Raw genomic sequence first — 14,868 nt, 5'->3', positions numbered from 1 at the left:
GAAATAATGCTGCTGTGTCTGTTCTTGTGCCCTGTGTGCCTGTAACAATATGTTTGCACGGGGCAGGCTGAAACATTTCAGAATACAATCTCACGGTCACACCCAGCAACAAACATTTTTACTATTGACATGAATTTGTAATTAACAGTTGGTGTATAACTAAGAGTTATGCACCTGACGAAAGTAGCATGCCGGTGATACCCATAGTACCAGTAAAGACTGGAAAGTAAATGTGACGCAAGCTGAGAAAGCATTATCTTATTACATACAGGGTTTACAGAAAGTCTGAGAACACTTTCAATTATTCATTGCACAAGAACCAAACATTGCCAAGATATCATACATGTGTCATTTTGAAGAGAAACCCTAAAAGTTGTGTCCCCCCCCCCCCCACCTCCTCCATGTATATCGCTGCATCGTAGGTTGTTTATTTTCCAAAAGGTAAATGTTTTTTTTGCCTTGTCACGTCGAAAATAGTACGGGCCATTCTTCTTCGCCAAGAGCACTGTCACTGGATATTCCTATTTGGACATGTTGCAGCAATGGCTCATGCCTCAAATCCAATCGGACTCTCCGTTCATCTTTTAGCAGGATGGGGCTCCACCCCATTTTCATCGTAAAGTTCACGGATACCTGAACACGGAGCTGCCACATTGATGGATGGGCTGTGCTACAGAAGGGGACAGCTGTTTAACGAAATGGCCTCCCCGATCACCAGATCTCACTCTGTGACTTTTTTGTGTGGGGACACATTAAAGATCTGGCGTATGTGCCGCCTCTACCACGTGATGTAGCAGAGCTCCGAGAGAGAACACGGGAAGCAATTGCCACAGTCGAAGGTGCCATGCTGGGGCGGGTATGGCAAGAATTCGATTACCGTATTGATGTCTGCCAGGTCACTCGTGGTTTGCGTATTGAATGTTTGTAAAAATAAGTTTCAGAGTTTCTCTTCAAAATGCAGTATGTATGACATCTGTACAATGTTTAGTTCTTGTACAATAAATAATAGAAAGTCTTCCCTGACTTCATCTACATCGTGTATTTTGTTCTTTTCAATGTTATTTCTAGAGATTTCAAACAGACTTTCTTCAACAGGTTTGCTTGTTAAACTCGACGACTAATGACTACACAAATTTGGGCCGTGCAAATGAGACATCTTTTGTGAATGAGGATGGCCTGTACAACCCCATCTACCTACAGTACAAATACGGAAACAGGTATTTACAGTAAATGAACAGTATTGGAATTCAGTAACAAATTTTGCATGCTGTCTGAATTGTGGTTCTGTGCTTGGTTGTTACTTAGCATATAAATTTGGTGAGGCAAATTATATTAAACTCTCTGATGTTCTATAGCAACACTACAGATAATGTGAAATTCAAATCATTGGCTACAAAAGTCAGTGAACTCTTCCCTAACAGTAACTGGAAACACAGGGAGAAAAAAAGATCTGGTACAAACACAGTCCACATAACAGTCGCAACTCTCCGTCTCAATTTTTGTAACGCCCAACGATAGCAGTGCATCGAGCAGCCATTGAGCAACACTTCCTGAATATGATACCGGATGAATGTGAATACCAAGTTTTATATTGATTTGTAGCATACTTTTCACATTTTGGTTGTGTAGTGCCATAAAAATTGACAATAACTGAAAAATTACACCACATTTATCATTACAGTGGAACCTCGCTTAACGAGCACCACCTGTAATGCACAATTTGCATAATGAACAAAACAAATTGTAAAGAAATGGCTTTGCTTAACGAGTGATGTTTTGCATAATGAGTGACAACGATTTAGTGTGATGTTACCAGCTGTTCGTGCACACCAGGGGAAACGTTCAACAATATAAACACCTTTCATCATCAGCACAGGAATATGAACACTGTCTAGTTTGTACTGAAGTCTTAGTTTAATTGTCTTTCTGCTACCATCTTAGTGCAGCTTGTGATCACACATTTTTCTAAACTTGCATTCACACAAAGTGTTTCTTTTGTGTGTGCAAATTTTAACAGCCTTTATAGAAATGTCCCAAAAGATAAGGCCGCAAGATGATGACCATAAGAGAAAGAAAATGGCCATAGAAATAAAACATAAAATCATGATGTGAGTGTTGCTGATTTAGCACGCACATATGATCAGTCTACATCAACTATTTGCTCTACCATCGAAAACAAGGACATGATTATGGAGATAGATGCTTGTTCGATACAGTTCCCCGACAGTCGTTTAATGAACAAAGTAAGAACATATGGATTATCGGACCAATTGTGTGATTGGATTGAAGAGTTCCTAGATAACAGGACACAGCATGTCATTCTCAATGGAGAGAAGTCTTCCGAAGTAAGAGTGATTTCAGGTGTGCCGCAGGGGAGTGTCGTAGGACTGTTGCTATTCACAATATACATAAATGACCTTGTGGATAACATCAGAAGTTCACTGAGGCTTTTTGCGGATCATGCTGTGGTATATCGAGAGGTTGTAACAGTTTAAAATTGTACTGAAATGCAGGAGGATCTGCAGCGAATTGACGCATGGTGCAGGGAATGGCAATTGAATCTCAATGTAAACAAGTGAAGTGTGCTGCAATTACACAGAAAGAAAGATCCCTTATCATTTAGCTACAATATAGCAGGTCAGCAACTGGAAGCAGTTAATTCCATAAATTATCTGGGAGTACGCATTAGGAGTGATTTAAAATGTAATGATCATATAAAGTTGATCGACGATAAAGCAGATGCCAGGTTGAGATTCATTGGAAGAATCCTAAGGAAATGCAATCCGAAAACAAAGGAAGTAGGTTACAGTACACTTGTTCGCCCACTGATTGAATACTGCTCAGCAGTGTGGGATCCGTACCAGATAGGGTTGATAGAAGAGATAGAGAAGATCCAACGGAGAGCAGCGCACTTCGTTACAGGATCATTGAGTAATCGCAAAAGCATTACGGATATGATAGATAAACTCCAGTGGAAGACTCTGCAAGAGAGATGCTCAGTTGCTCGGTATGGGCTTTTGTTGAAGTTTCGAGAATGTACCTTCACTGAGGAGTCAAGCAGTGTATTGCTCCCTCCTACGTATATCTCGCGAAGAGACCACGAGGATAAAATCAGAGAGATTAGAGCCCACACAGAGGCATACCGACAATCTTTCTTTCCACGAACAATACGAGACTGGAATAGAAGGGAGAACCGATAGAGGTAGTCAAAGTACCCTCCACCACACACCGTCAGGTGGCTTGCGGAGTATGGATGTAGATGTAGAAAGGGAGTGACAAGCGTATCTAAACAATGGTTTCATATTCTGGATGATGTCAAAAGGTTGTTCCTTATATGAATAAATGAAAAGCAATTGCAAGGCAACACTATTAATGAGAACATCATTTATGAGAAGGTGAGAATGATTTTTGCCAATCTCATTAAGGTGATGACAGGATCATCAGCAGCTGAAGAAGTATTTAAGGGAAGCTGTGTGTGGTTTGAGGACTTTACGAAATGAACCGGCATCCAAAATGTTGTGAGGCACAGCAAAACAGCCAGCTGCAACACAAAGGCAGCAGAGAACTTTATCAGCAACTTAGAGATGCTCGTAGGTTCTAGGGTCATCTGCCGCAACAGGTTTTTAATTGTGGTGAGATGGGTCTACTCTGGAAAGAGATGCCGAAGTGTACCATTGTAACAGCAGAGGAGAATGCATTCCCAGTCACAAGCCAATCAAAGACTCGTCTCGCACGGTTATTCTGGGCCGATGCAAGTGGCGATTCGGAAATTAAACCGCTACTTGTTTACCGTTCACAAACTGCACAAGTCTTCAAGAAGTGTAAAGTCCAGAAGAGCAGGTTAAATGTTAAGTGGAGGTTCAACACAAGGCTTCGGTGACGTGTGATCTTTTATGTGATTAGATCAATTTGAAACTTTGATGAAAAACTATTTGCTTGAGGGGAATCTGTCACTTTGTGTCGTGCTTGTTATGGACAGTGCTTCTGCCCGTTCTCCAGGCCAACAAGACCAACTCGTTGAAGAATTGCAATTCATCAAGATACAATTTCTGCCTCCCAACACCACTCCGTTACTCCAGCCTATGGACCAGCAGGTTACTTCTAACTTTAAGAAGCTGTACACTAAAGCACTATTCGAGCATTGCTTTGAACTGACTGAAGCTACCAATCTCATTCTCAGAAAGTTTTGGAAATATCACTTTAACATAGTTGCCTCTGTCAAGATGATGGAAAATACTTGGGAAGGGGTTACCGAGAGAACTTCGTTCTGCTTGGAAGAAGCTTTGGTCAGAGTGCATTGTCGAATGTGACTCTGAGGCATTTGAGCCTGTACCTGTGGAGTCTGTAGTCAGTGAGATTGTGTCTTTGACCGAGAGCATAGGACTAGAAGTGGATAGCAGTGATACCAATGAGCTTGTGGAAGATCACAGCCAAGAAATGACCACCGAAGAGCTTATCGCGTTGCAGTGTTTTTCACAGCAGGAAGTTGTGAAGTTCTTCAGAGAAGGAGGAGGAGAAGGAAGCAGTAACAGCAGAGTAGAAGCTTCTGGCACAATAAGAGAAATGCTGAAAGTGTAGGAATCGGTTGTATCGTACATTGGAAGTCATCACCCCAATAAAGCAGTGGCTACGTGCACTACAAATTTATACGGCGATAACGCTGTGTCACATTTTTGCCAAGTGTTGAAGCATTGGTAGAAACAAATGACTATAAATAGCTTCCTGGTAAAAAACAATTAGTGGTGTATCGTGAACAATTATGCACTAATACTATATGCGCAATTTTCTTTGAATAAATGACATGTATAAGATAAAACTTTTAGTACTTTTCTGAATAGAATACATTATCATATTTTATTTTAAATTATATGAGACAAATTGTTTCCCTTAATGAGTGTTTTGCACTATGAGTAAGATTCTGGAACAAATTATGCTCGCTGTGTGAGGTTCCACTGTATTTAGTTTCCTAAGGACCCTGGGAGATACGAAACGGTGCATTACATTACAGTTTATTTGTGATTCTCCTGTAACGTACATTTACTGAATGATGTCATTTTTCTTTAATAACAAAAAATTTCTGGTAAACACCAGAACACCTGATCTTTTACAGGAAGACGTCATATATCTATCTAATGAAGCAGAGTTTTCCTGATCACACACATAGCCAAATCAATGAATGTGGAAGTGATAACTACATTATTTAATGTATCAAATAAGCCACCACAACTGTAGCTTAAGGGATAATAAATCATCAAAATCAGTAAAACTGTTTCCCAGCACAGGAGAAACCAATTCCACAGTTGTTACTAAATCTGAGCCACCAACAGCAAGAATCTTCAACACATTCGCTTTTGAAAGAAAAGTAATTCATTTACAATAACATTCGTGTGTTAGGAAATCAACTTAAGTGTAAAAATGGGCGAATCATAAGACACCAAAAAATTTTAAGCTTCAAGGGAAGTGCCTATGGCAGTAACAATAAACAACAACAGAAATACATGTTTTCATGCATGACATAGGTGTTTATATTCTGTTGCTTTGGGAGATTCCACGGTGACTCGTGCTACATTTTGAAATCAGTGTTTTATTATGTTGACTTGTTATCAATCTGTTAACCCATATTTTATTTTGTAAATCATCATTATAAATTGTTTTCTCCAGGCAAAGGTCTTCAATTGTTATTTAAGCAGGGAAGAGCTTTAAAATTAAAGAACAAGAATGTAATTTATGTTGTGACTTGTGTTACAAATTTGGGACATCCTATTTGTAATGTGCATTTTAGGTCAAAAGTGTCCTCAAACTATTAGGAGTATGGATCTAGTTTTTATCACAGAAAATGCATATTAGGTTGGCATTCAAATGACACCATTACAGATTTCTAAAAATATTTATACCATGTGAAATACTGTACTATATTGAAAAAGGCGCGTGACTCAGTGTTACGTGATTCGTGTTACTTGCTACTTCTGGTTGGAAAAACTTTTTTACTGCAAGCAGAGAAATTAAAATTTGGTATTATGTGTCAAATAAGATAAACTTAACATTAACATTTTACTTTTGGAACACAGTGAAAAATTATAAGAGCATGAAATTTTTGAAAATGAACTGTAAATTCAATTAAAAGTATCCTCTTGCGTTGGCAACATCAAGTGGATTAATTTTCTTCAAAATTTCATCACATTTTACAGGCCATTTCCAATAGTGACCAGCATTCTCCATTACACTGATTAAGTAATAATTTCCAAAAACTGAATGTACTTCTCCAGCATTGAATTTACTGTCATATTCTACTTTGTACCAGTCTCAAATTTTCACACTTTCTGCAGTATGATGATCTGCAGCAGCAAAATTCTTTGGAGGCATCAGATATGTTTGTAGTACTCCTTTCTTGTAGTGAAAGCAGTAAAGGCTTTTTATGTTTTGTACTAATCGTGCTGAAGAAAATATTTGAGCCCACCGATTCCTCGAATTTTGTCAATAGACATATGAAAAACCTGCACAGTTGTGGTACTTGAGTAAAAGTTGATGCATCACCTACTATGGATTTTCATTTTTTTATTGCATTCCCCACTAGCCATTCTGCAACTGCACCAATTCCATCTACGGCTCCTTTACCATGGGATGTAGCAAATAAGTTCTAGATGCTTCTTCTTAAATTTCAGTTGATATTTTCCTCCACTCTTTAACTTTTCCCTCCTCCTACTCTGTCTTTCTGCTGCTGCTAGGGCATCCTCTTTTTCCAATCTTAAAATAATATAACTGTGACCCAGATTATGTGACTCACGTTACACATTTAATTTTTTGTTTTTACAGTATTGGTTGAAATTGGGAAAATTAGTAGTGATATTAGTCTCACATTCATACTAAGAAGTAAATTACTGAACAAGATAAAGTTATCTCTATTATCTCACTTGGTATAAAAACTTAATTGCATGTAAGTGATTCATTTCACATGAAAGTTCATGCTGTTGTATTACATTATTTATTCCAACCTATAATTTACCTACTTCAGTTTTATAGTCTTTATGCAATAAATTAGGGTATGTAACAGTAATATAAGTAATGATATTCTAATTCTTACCTGCCAATTAGTTGAAATGAAGGTCTAAAATCTCCAGTATTTCACACTCTTGTCACATGAAAAACATATGACCTTTAAAAATTGCTACAGATTATGGAGGGAAAGCAATAATTGGCCACAAACCATTGTTGCCATACAGTAAAAAGTCCAGCATTTTCAAAAAAATACATAAAAAAGTTCCAAATTTTAAACTTTTAAATATCGTGTTTCCTACTTTACACAGAATATCCCCTTTCACACAGTAAGCTGCAAATATACACACAACCGAAAATATTTCATCATGAATGAGTTTTAGCTTTTGTCATTGAATCAGTGCGATTAGGCTGTTTTTACACGTATTTCATGATAATTCATGTCTTTTGATAATTTGCTAATGCACAGAAAGCAAAAATATATCAACTGTTTCGTTAAGCAAGTAGGAAATAATTAAAAACAAACATTATGCTTAGGATGCATATGACTGACTGCTTTCTCACCACTTGAAATGCTAGTGTTGCTCCAGTTGTCAAACGGTATCAACTTTTGCACCAGAGAGTGTTGTGACTGCTTGTATTACTCTGTGGTACAAGTGGATCCATGAAATTTACTAAGTATTGCACACTCCACCACCAGACACAAGATGGAGTATTTATCTGCCTATTTAGTTGATCAATAAATGGCACATAATATAGTTTTTGTGGTCATCTATGTTGTGAATTTATTATGATTTGCACCTGCTAATCAGATCTCAATAACCGTGTTTCTGTTCTTCTTAGTGGACTACTTTTCCTTTGCAATCAATGCTAGAGCCTGAAAGAGACCTGTTATCCTTGTCAGATCTATGTAATTTCAATACCAATCTGTTAAAGCTTCTGAGTACATTGATAGATATCTACCATCAGTTATGTAAAACACAGTTGTATTAAAATTGCTTGAATTACAGATGCCTTCCTCATTAGACCGTACACTGTGAATAGAGTTTGACAGATGAATAGTGATATGGGAACGATGGAAATTGATTAATAATAGCTTGAATAATTCAAAAAATTGATTGGAAAGAGTAGTTGAAAGAAATTAGAAGGTAATTTATGGATCTGTGCACAATCTTAGGTGGACTTTAACTGATACCAATATCAACAGACCTTTAATATGAATACATTCGAGGTCAAGTAATGTGATTTGCATTACATACTGCTGCACATTAATTGCATTGTCCTTAGCCTCGATTGTGACAGTGATGATGCAGAAATGCTCCTCCTGATACCGCATAAGTTCGCATTTGGTGTAAATCCAGTTGATGTATGGGGAAGGTTGTTAAAAACTTGTAAGGAAGGAGTGACATGTTCAATCCACTTGGTATGTTTACGAGACATATAGGTCCTCACAAACCTGTTGAATTCTTTCAACACCCTTTCAATGGGGATGCTTCAGGATAAAATTTGGATACTAAAATGTGTATGATTTAGTTGGAATCTATAAACTCTTTCCATTTCCATCCAGCAAAATGAGAAGCGTTATCTGTTAACATGACTTTTGGTTTTCCTACTCTTTCAAAATAATCCTCTTTGATTCGTCTTATAATTGAACGGGCTGTAATGTTATGTACAGCACATAGTTTTACGTATTTGGTGAAAATATCATACAGACCTACTATATACTTTACTCTCCCCTTACCTCTGGGATAGGGTCCGGCCACATCCAATGATACCTTTTCTTGAGGTTTTTAGCCACAATGGGATGTAGTTCAATCTATTTGGAGATGTTAGAATGTTTTGCTTTCTGGCAGACAATACACTTTCGTACCACATGTAGTACTCTTTGCCTGTTGTTGTTATTGTGGTCTTCAGTCCAGAGACTGTTTTGATGCAGCTCTCCATGCCACTCTATCCTGTGCAAGATTCTTCATCTCCCAGTACCTACTGCAACCTACATCCTTCTGAATCTGCTCAGTGTATTCATCTCTTGGTCTCCCCCTACGATTTTTACCCTCCACGCTGCCCTCCAAAGCTGAATTGGTGATCCCTTGATGCCTCAGAACATGTCCTACCAACCGGTCCCTTCTTCTCGTCAAGTTGTGCCACAAACTCCTCTTCTCCCAAATTCTATTCAATACATCCTCATTAGTTATGTGATCTACCCATCTAATCTTCAGCATTCTTCTGTAGCACCACATTTCAAAAGCTTCTATTTTCTTCTTGTCCAAACTATTTATCGTCCATGTTTCACTTCCATACATGGCTACACTCCATACAAATACTTTCAGAAATGACTTCCTGACACTTAAATCTATTCTCAATGTTAACAAATTTCTCTTCTTCAGAATCGCTTTCCTTGCCATTGCCAGTCTATATTTTATATCCTCTCTGCTTTGACCATCACCAGTTATTTTGCTCCCCAAATAGCAAAACTCCTTTACTACTTTAAGTGTCTCATTTCCTAAACTAATACCCTCAGCATCCCCCAATTTAATTTTACTACATTCCATTATCCTCGATTTGCTTTTGCTGATGTTCATCTTATATCCTCCTTTCAAGACACCGTCCATTCCGTTTGAAACGTCCCCTTTCAACAATTATACAAGACTGTGCTTAAACTGACACACAATATTTTTAGCGCAACGCAATCTGACTTTCAAAAATCCCTACAAAAGAATGGCCCGGACTAACATTAACCTATACCTTTCACAAATCACTTACCTCACAAAAATCTTCATTACTCGAACTACTGCAATACAGCGAGCGCCACTACTGCCAGCTAAATAAAAGATTCAAACTACGGAAGGCACTAACTACTGATAGGCATAGTTAGCAAATGAAAGATTTTGATAGAGAACAAACAATGTATTTACCTTAATACTCATAATATATATAGCAGTTCATGACAAATAACAAAACTTCGCCATCTCTCTCCCCACATCCACCACTGCTGGTGGCTCACCTCCAACTGCGCAATGCTACGCACTGTTCACATCCAGCTGCCGCTGCCCAACACTACAATGGCAGACAACAATGCAAACTAGCCACAGACTGCACACAGCACAGCCAGTGATTTTCGTACAGAGCGCTATGTAATGTTGCTAATAAGAAAACATAAACAGCCTACTTACACGTTCAGCTGCTCTTCCAGGTCCTTTGCTGTCTGTGACAGAATTACAACGTCATCGGTGAACCTCAAAGTTTTTATTTCTTCTAAATGGATTTTAATTCCTACTCCAAATTTTTCTTTTGTTTCCTTTACTGCTTGCTCAATATACAGATTGAGTAACATCGGGGAGAGGCTACAACCCTGTCTCACGCCCTTCCCAACCACTGCTTCCCATTCATGCCCCTCGACTCTTATAACTGCCATTTGGTTTCTGTACAAATTGTAAATAGCCTTTTGCTCCCTGTATTTTACCCCTGCCACCTTTAGAATTTGAAAGAGAGTATTCCAGTCAACATTGTCAAAAGCTTTCTCTAAGTCTACAAATGCTAGAAACATAGGTTTGCCTTTCCTTAATCTTTCTTCTAAGATAAGTATTAGGGTCAGTATTGCCTCACATGTTCCAACATTTCTACGGAATCCAAACTGATCTTCCCCGAGGTCGGCTTCTACCAGTTTTCCATTTGTCTGTAAAGAATTCGTGTTACTATTTTGCAGCTGTGGCTTATTAGACTGATAGTTCGGTAATTTTCACATCTGCCAATACCTGCTTTCTTCTTCTTCTTGAAGTCTGAGGGTATTTCATCTGTCTCATACGTCTTTCTCACCAGATGGTAGAGTTTTGTCAGGACTGGCTCTCTGAAGGCTGTCAGTATTTCTAATGGAATGTTGTCTACTCCCAGGGCCTTGTTTCGGCTTAGGTCTTTGTCTTTGTCTAAGTTTGGGGAAATAACAATGTTTACCTGTTTTGTCAGTGCACTTTGTAGTGCCATAATTGCCCTAAGTATTGTGTGTGTGTATAAGATAAAATCATCCACATATTCCTCTGGCAAACACACACGCAAGTCTTCTTGTTCGGGGTGATTCCTATGGAACAGAACAGCTGTGTGAATAGTGAAAAATCTTTTTAACTTTTCATCACCGTTTTGCACAAGTTTTGCTCTTACCTCACTACAGCACGTCTTCCTGCTGTAATTGCTCTGTGTGCTTACACATGTGGACATAATATGGTCAGAGTGTTTTGTCTTCCATCAACATAGCTCTTATTTCACCTTTCTGCTCTAAAAGAGTTAAATTCCTCTAAGCCTTGTGATAATCAAGAAAGAACAGCAGCTGTTATGTTCTGGTTTCCTTCTACGTACACTATTTGAAGATTGAATTCTTTAAGAAACATACACCACCTGGCTATCCGTCGGTGTAGCAATTTACAAGCTAACAAAAATGATAGGGACTGATGGTCACTTTGTTCGTTTACCCCAAAGGAAATATTCAAACTTTTAAACCACCATATTACAGCCAAACCCTCCAATTCTATAACTGAAAATGAACGTTCAGCTTCGAATAAGGTGCAGTTGGCAAAGCTAATTACTTTAGCAATGAGTTTTTCCTCTTCTTGTACCATTTGAAAAAGGCATGAACCCAGACATTGAGAAGATGTGTTGGTGCATAAACAAAAATCCTTCTTCGTGTATGGTTGATATAAAATATTAGCATTTAATAAGTCTTGCTCAATTTGACATTGTTTGTCCCATAACCGAGCAGTGTTTTTCTGTATATGATTGAGAAAAGCATCACTGTTTGTAAGTTGGTCAGGGATTAATTTCCTGAAAAATGAGACTAGGCCTAATGATTTGAGGAACAGTACAGTTCCTAATGGCATCAAATTTTTTAGGATCTGCCTTCCAAAGAGATTATGTGTCCTAAAAATTTTACCTTTTCTTGTCCGAAATTAGATTACTTGAGATTTGCTGTTACTACATGTTCAGAAAAGCGGATCAATACTTTTTCAATTGATCTCAAGTGTTCTACCCAAGTGGGTCTTGTCCCGCAGTTTTCACAGGGTCGGCCTTGTTACAATTGGATGTGGCAAGGGTAGTGGAAATGGCGTGGCCAGATCCCGTTCCTGATGCCACCCCTTACCTCCCAGGACGAAATCAGTGTACCCCACGTGTCTGCATCTAGTGTAAATCGTGAAAGAGCGAGAAAGTGTTTCAAATGTCTGCGAGTCATGTAACTGAGGCGGGATGTGGGGACCAGCCGGGTATTCACCTAGTGGAAAATCGACGAGGAATCACATCCGGGCTGGCCGGCACACTGGCCCTGTCATTAATCTGCCGAGCGGATTCGATCCGGGGCGGGCGCACCTATCCAAGTCCAGGAAGCAGTTCGTTAGCGCTCTCAGCTAATTTGGCGGGTGGTCTACCCAAGTGGGTGTGGCGACTAAAAAGTCATTCGCTCAAAAGTTTGGGCCCTAGCACTTTGTCTAGTGCAGAGATAAGTACACCTGCACTTACGTTCAATCCAAGCTTCTGCCCCCACATACAAAGGTGGTCTACTTCCAACTTTCTTCATGTAATTTTATTTGCCAATATGAGGATCAGAGATAGATTATAGTAAGAAATTTAGCGTCATGGAATTTCATAAGCAGTTCCTCTAAATTGTCTGGACATGTTCAAACAGGTACGATAATCTTATTACTGTTACTTGCATCAAGGACCAAGCACACCTTTTTATCTGGCTTACTTGTGGCCAAAATAGGACTACAATAAGGGGAAAATGGTGGTTGTATCGTGCCCCATTCAAGCATCCTGCTAATCTCTTCTTACTGCTTCCCTCTTTGTCCATGGTGTAGGGTATGAAGTAGAACAAACAGTTTCATGAGTATATATTCCCATTTTGTACACAGTATCCTTAATGGTCTAATGCAAGGCTGCAAACTGTCACCATACTTATTCAATCTGTATGCAGAACATGTTACGAGGAATGCGAGGCTAGATGAAGGAGAAACAGGAATTAAAATAGCTGGAATAAATGTAAACAACCTCAGGTATGCAGATGATACGATCCTGTTGGCAGAAAGTGAAGAAGAATTGAGAACACTCTTACTGAAGGTGAAAGACGAAAGTGAAAAGGCCGGTCTTATGCTGAATGTGAAGAAAACGAAAATTATGGCACCTACACCTACCAATTTGTGGGGTATAGCAGGAGAAACCAAGAAGGTAGTGACCACATTCGGTTATCTCGGTTCCCAGATCTCTGCTGATGGCGACTGCAGCCATGAAATCCGGATACGCCTGTTGCTCGGTAGACAGGCGATGTCAAACCTTGACAAGGTTGTAAGGTCCAGAGATATAACACTAGCAACAAAGATCCGTATTGTGAGGGCTATGGTCTTTCCAGTTGTGATGTATGGATGTGAGACCTGGACCATTAGAAAGGCTGAACGGCGAAGAATTGACTCCTTTGAATTGTGGTGTTGGAGGAAACTTCTTAGAGTTCCATGGACTGCAAAGAGAACCAACAGATCAGTATTGGAGCAAATAAAACCAGATTTCTCCCTGGAAGGTCTAATGTTAAAACAAAAGCTGACCTACTTTGGACACACAATGCGAAGGCATGCCTTGCTGGAAAAAACATTAATGCTGGGGAAGATTGAAGGGACTAGAAGAAGAGGATGTCAGAGGATGAGATGGATCGATGGCATCACAGAAGCAATGTGTTCCAACCTGGAAGGTCTACGGGAGAAAGTGCAAGACAGGAAAAAGTGGCGTGATTTGGTTCATGGGGTCACGAAGAGTCGAAATCGACTAAACGAATAGAGAGAGAGAGAGAGAGAGACACAGAGACAGAGAGAGAGAGAGAGAGAGAGAGAGAGAGAGAGAGATCCTTAATGGTGACTGTTATTTTTTCAAACACATACATATAAGCAAGTATCAGTTCTGTAAGTTCTGCTTTCTGCTCTCGAGACAAGCTCTTTGGTCCACTTACCTTTGTATTTATTGTGTTGACGTTTACCTCTTCTGCCACCGACTGTTCGTTATTATATGTGTTGACAAACATGACTGAGGGATTTACCAGTTGAGCCTCAAAAGCCGTGAGTAACTTCAGTTTTACATCTTATCGGTACTTCCCGTGATTATATCTATTGCAAATAATTGGTTATTTACTGTGAAATGACATTGGCCCTCGTCTATATCAATTTGTACTTGGCGTGTCCTAAATGTATCCATACTGATTAAAGAATCAACTATTAATTTCTCTACTATCAAAAAATTGCATTGTACAGAAAACTGTCCTAATTGGGCAGGAATTAAGGCTCGTATTTTGCCTCCTTTTGATTTCTGACCGGTCACAGTTCATACCTTGCAGTTTTGCACTGGCAGTGTGGGTATACACCCACATTTATGCACTTCCTGAAGAGCTTCCTGTGACATCAAATTAGTTGTAGCACCTGTGTCAACCACAATGGATACTTCGAGGTCAAATATTTTGGCTTTAACCCTTTGGCTGCTGAAGCCGTGCATCCATCAAGTACGGTCGAGCACACCATTGAGGCCACCTAATCCTGGTACCTGTGCTAATGGCTTTCCCCACGGACCGTTGCCTGCGGCAGAGCTCGCTGCTTGGCAGAGTTTGCCCTGTGCTGAATATTTCTCGAGCTAGGACATCCGCGGCTGTCTCGCCTTCTGAGTGTGATCACTGACACACGACGTATCTCGATACTTTTTCCGTGACTGTGAATCTGCGGGTGCATTACTGGACACACATGATGTGCATTGAAACTGCTTGTGTTACTAAGAATCACTATAATAAACAATATGTAGAATTAATTATTAATAAAATGTAGACTTTCACGGCCAGAAATATCATGTCCATTATAATTAGCC

At 39.3% G+C, this 14,868-nt stretch overlaps 1 protein-coding gene across 1 annotated transcript in view; it reads left to right on the top strand.

The window, feature by feature from the left end:
- The window catches only part of LOC126108748 (cation-dependent mannose-6-phosphate receptor-like), a 143,395-nt gene that overhangs the window by 64,260 nt on the left and 64,267 nt on the right, over window positions 1–14,868 (top strand). The window contains exon 3 of the mRNA XM_049914092.1: window positions 1,096–1,217. Coding sequence (XP_049770049.1) covers window positions 1,096–1,217 — 122 coding nt within the window. The remainder of the gene's footprint in view (window positions 1–1,095; window positions 1,218–14,868) is intronic.

This window comes from Schistocerca cancellata, chromosome 11, assembly GCF_023864275.1.
Source record: "Schistocerca cancellata isolate TAMUIC-IGC-003103 chromosome 11, iqSchCanc2.1, whole genome shotgun sequence".
Taxonomy (NCBI): domain Eukaryota; kingdom Metazoa; phylum Arthropoda; class Insecta; order Orthoptera; family Acrididae; genus Schistocerca; species Schistocerca cancellata.
The sequence above is the reverse complement of the archived record's forward strand: the minus strand, read 5'-3'. Positions and strand labels throughout refer to the sequence as shown.